The sequence below is a fragment of the Nanorana parkeri genome, unplaced genomic scaffold (genome assembly GCF_000935625.1).
Source record: "Nanorana parkeri isolate BGI_ZX_2015 unplaced genomic scaffold, ASM93562v1 scaffold1009, whole genome shotgun sequence".
Lineage (NCBI taxonomy): Eukaryota > Metazoa > Chordata > Amphibia > Anura > Dicroglossidae > Nanorana > Nanorana parkeri.
In genome coordinates, this window is record NW_017307277.1 from 428,948 (window position 1) to 430,173 (window position 1,226).

Genomic DNA, 1,226 nt, shown 5'->3' on the forward strand with positions numbered 1-1,226 from the left:
CCCTGAGCGCCGCACACGAGAGGGAAAACTGTCAGCATGTAAACAGCCAGCGATGGCTGTTTACATACAAGCGGTCAGGCGTCTCTAGAGACGCCTGATCGCTTGCAGGATCTGCGGGTGTGCGCCGCCCCCCCCCCCCCCCCCCGTCCCTCTAATGAACCGACTCATCAAACTACAACATCCATCTGTCCTTCCAGAACTCCACCCAAAACCACCCGGGACAAGCTGCCCGTCACCAGCACCGATCTACAGATGACATCATCCGGAGCCTCCGCGCTGCAAGCGTCATCTCCCTCCTGCACCTTCACACCGCTTGTGACACTTGACTCACACTAATGAGATGTGACAAGATGAAGCACTGTGCCGCCTGCCTGCTTACAACCGGGATGCCAAGATTCCACTGCGGTGCCGCGAACGGCTGCTGCGGGTCAGGAAGTGCCAAACACCGCCAACTACGTCCCACAAGGCTTCCCGACGTCCATAGGTCACCGGGAAACCTATACCGAGATCATCTACATCCAGGGGGCAAATACATAATCCTGCTGCCCCCATCCAACGAGGGGAGATGATCCTACTGCCCCATCCAACGAGGGGAGATGATCCTACTGCCCCATCCAACGAGGGGAGATGATCCTACTGCCCCATCCAATCACCAATCACAAAATATTTTTGCCCCCTCTAATGACCAATATTCCACCTCTGCCGGCAGCAATGCTGGGGTATTAGAGGGCAGACAGGAGGTGAGGGTACTAGAATGCAGACAGGGAAGGGGTACTGGGGTATTAGAGGGCAGACAGGGAAGGTGGGCACTGGAGGGCAGACAGGAAAAGGGGGGTACTGGAGGGCAGACAGGAAAAGGGGGTACTGGGGTATTAAAGGGCAGACAGGGAAGGTGGGTACTGGAGGGCAGACGGGGAAGGTGGGTACTGGGGTATTAGAGCGCAGACAGGGAAAGGGGGTACAGGAGGGCAGACAGGGAAAGGGGTACTGGGGCATTAGAGGGCAGACAGGGAAGGGGTATTGGGGTGCAGAGGAAGGATACAGGGAGATCAGGGGGGATAGACAGGGGGATATGGGGCACCTTGAGGCAGAACTGCCGGGGGAGACAGTGGGGCAGGCAGCAGCAGGGTAGTTAGCAGGGCAGGCAGCAGTATTGGGGTAGTTAGCAGGGCAGGCAGCGCCGGTCGGTCTCACCTTGAGCCCGGGGAGGGGCGCACAAAGCGATG

General features: G+C 58.4%; 1 protein-coding gene across 1 annotated transcript in view; it reads right to left on the bottom strand.

Annotated features, from left to right (window-relative positions):
• The window catches only part of IGSF9B (immunoglobulin superfamily member 9B), a 77,850-nt gene that overhangs the window by 60,879 nt on the left and 15,745 nt on the right, over positions 1 to 1,226 (bottom strand). The window contains 1 exon segment of the mRNA XM_018567115.1: positions 1,195 to 1,226. Coding sequence (XP_018422617.1) covers positions 1,195 to 1,226 — 32 coding nt within the window.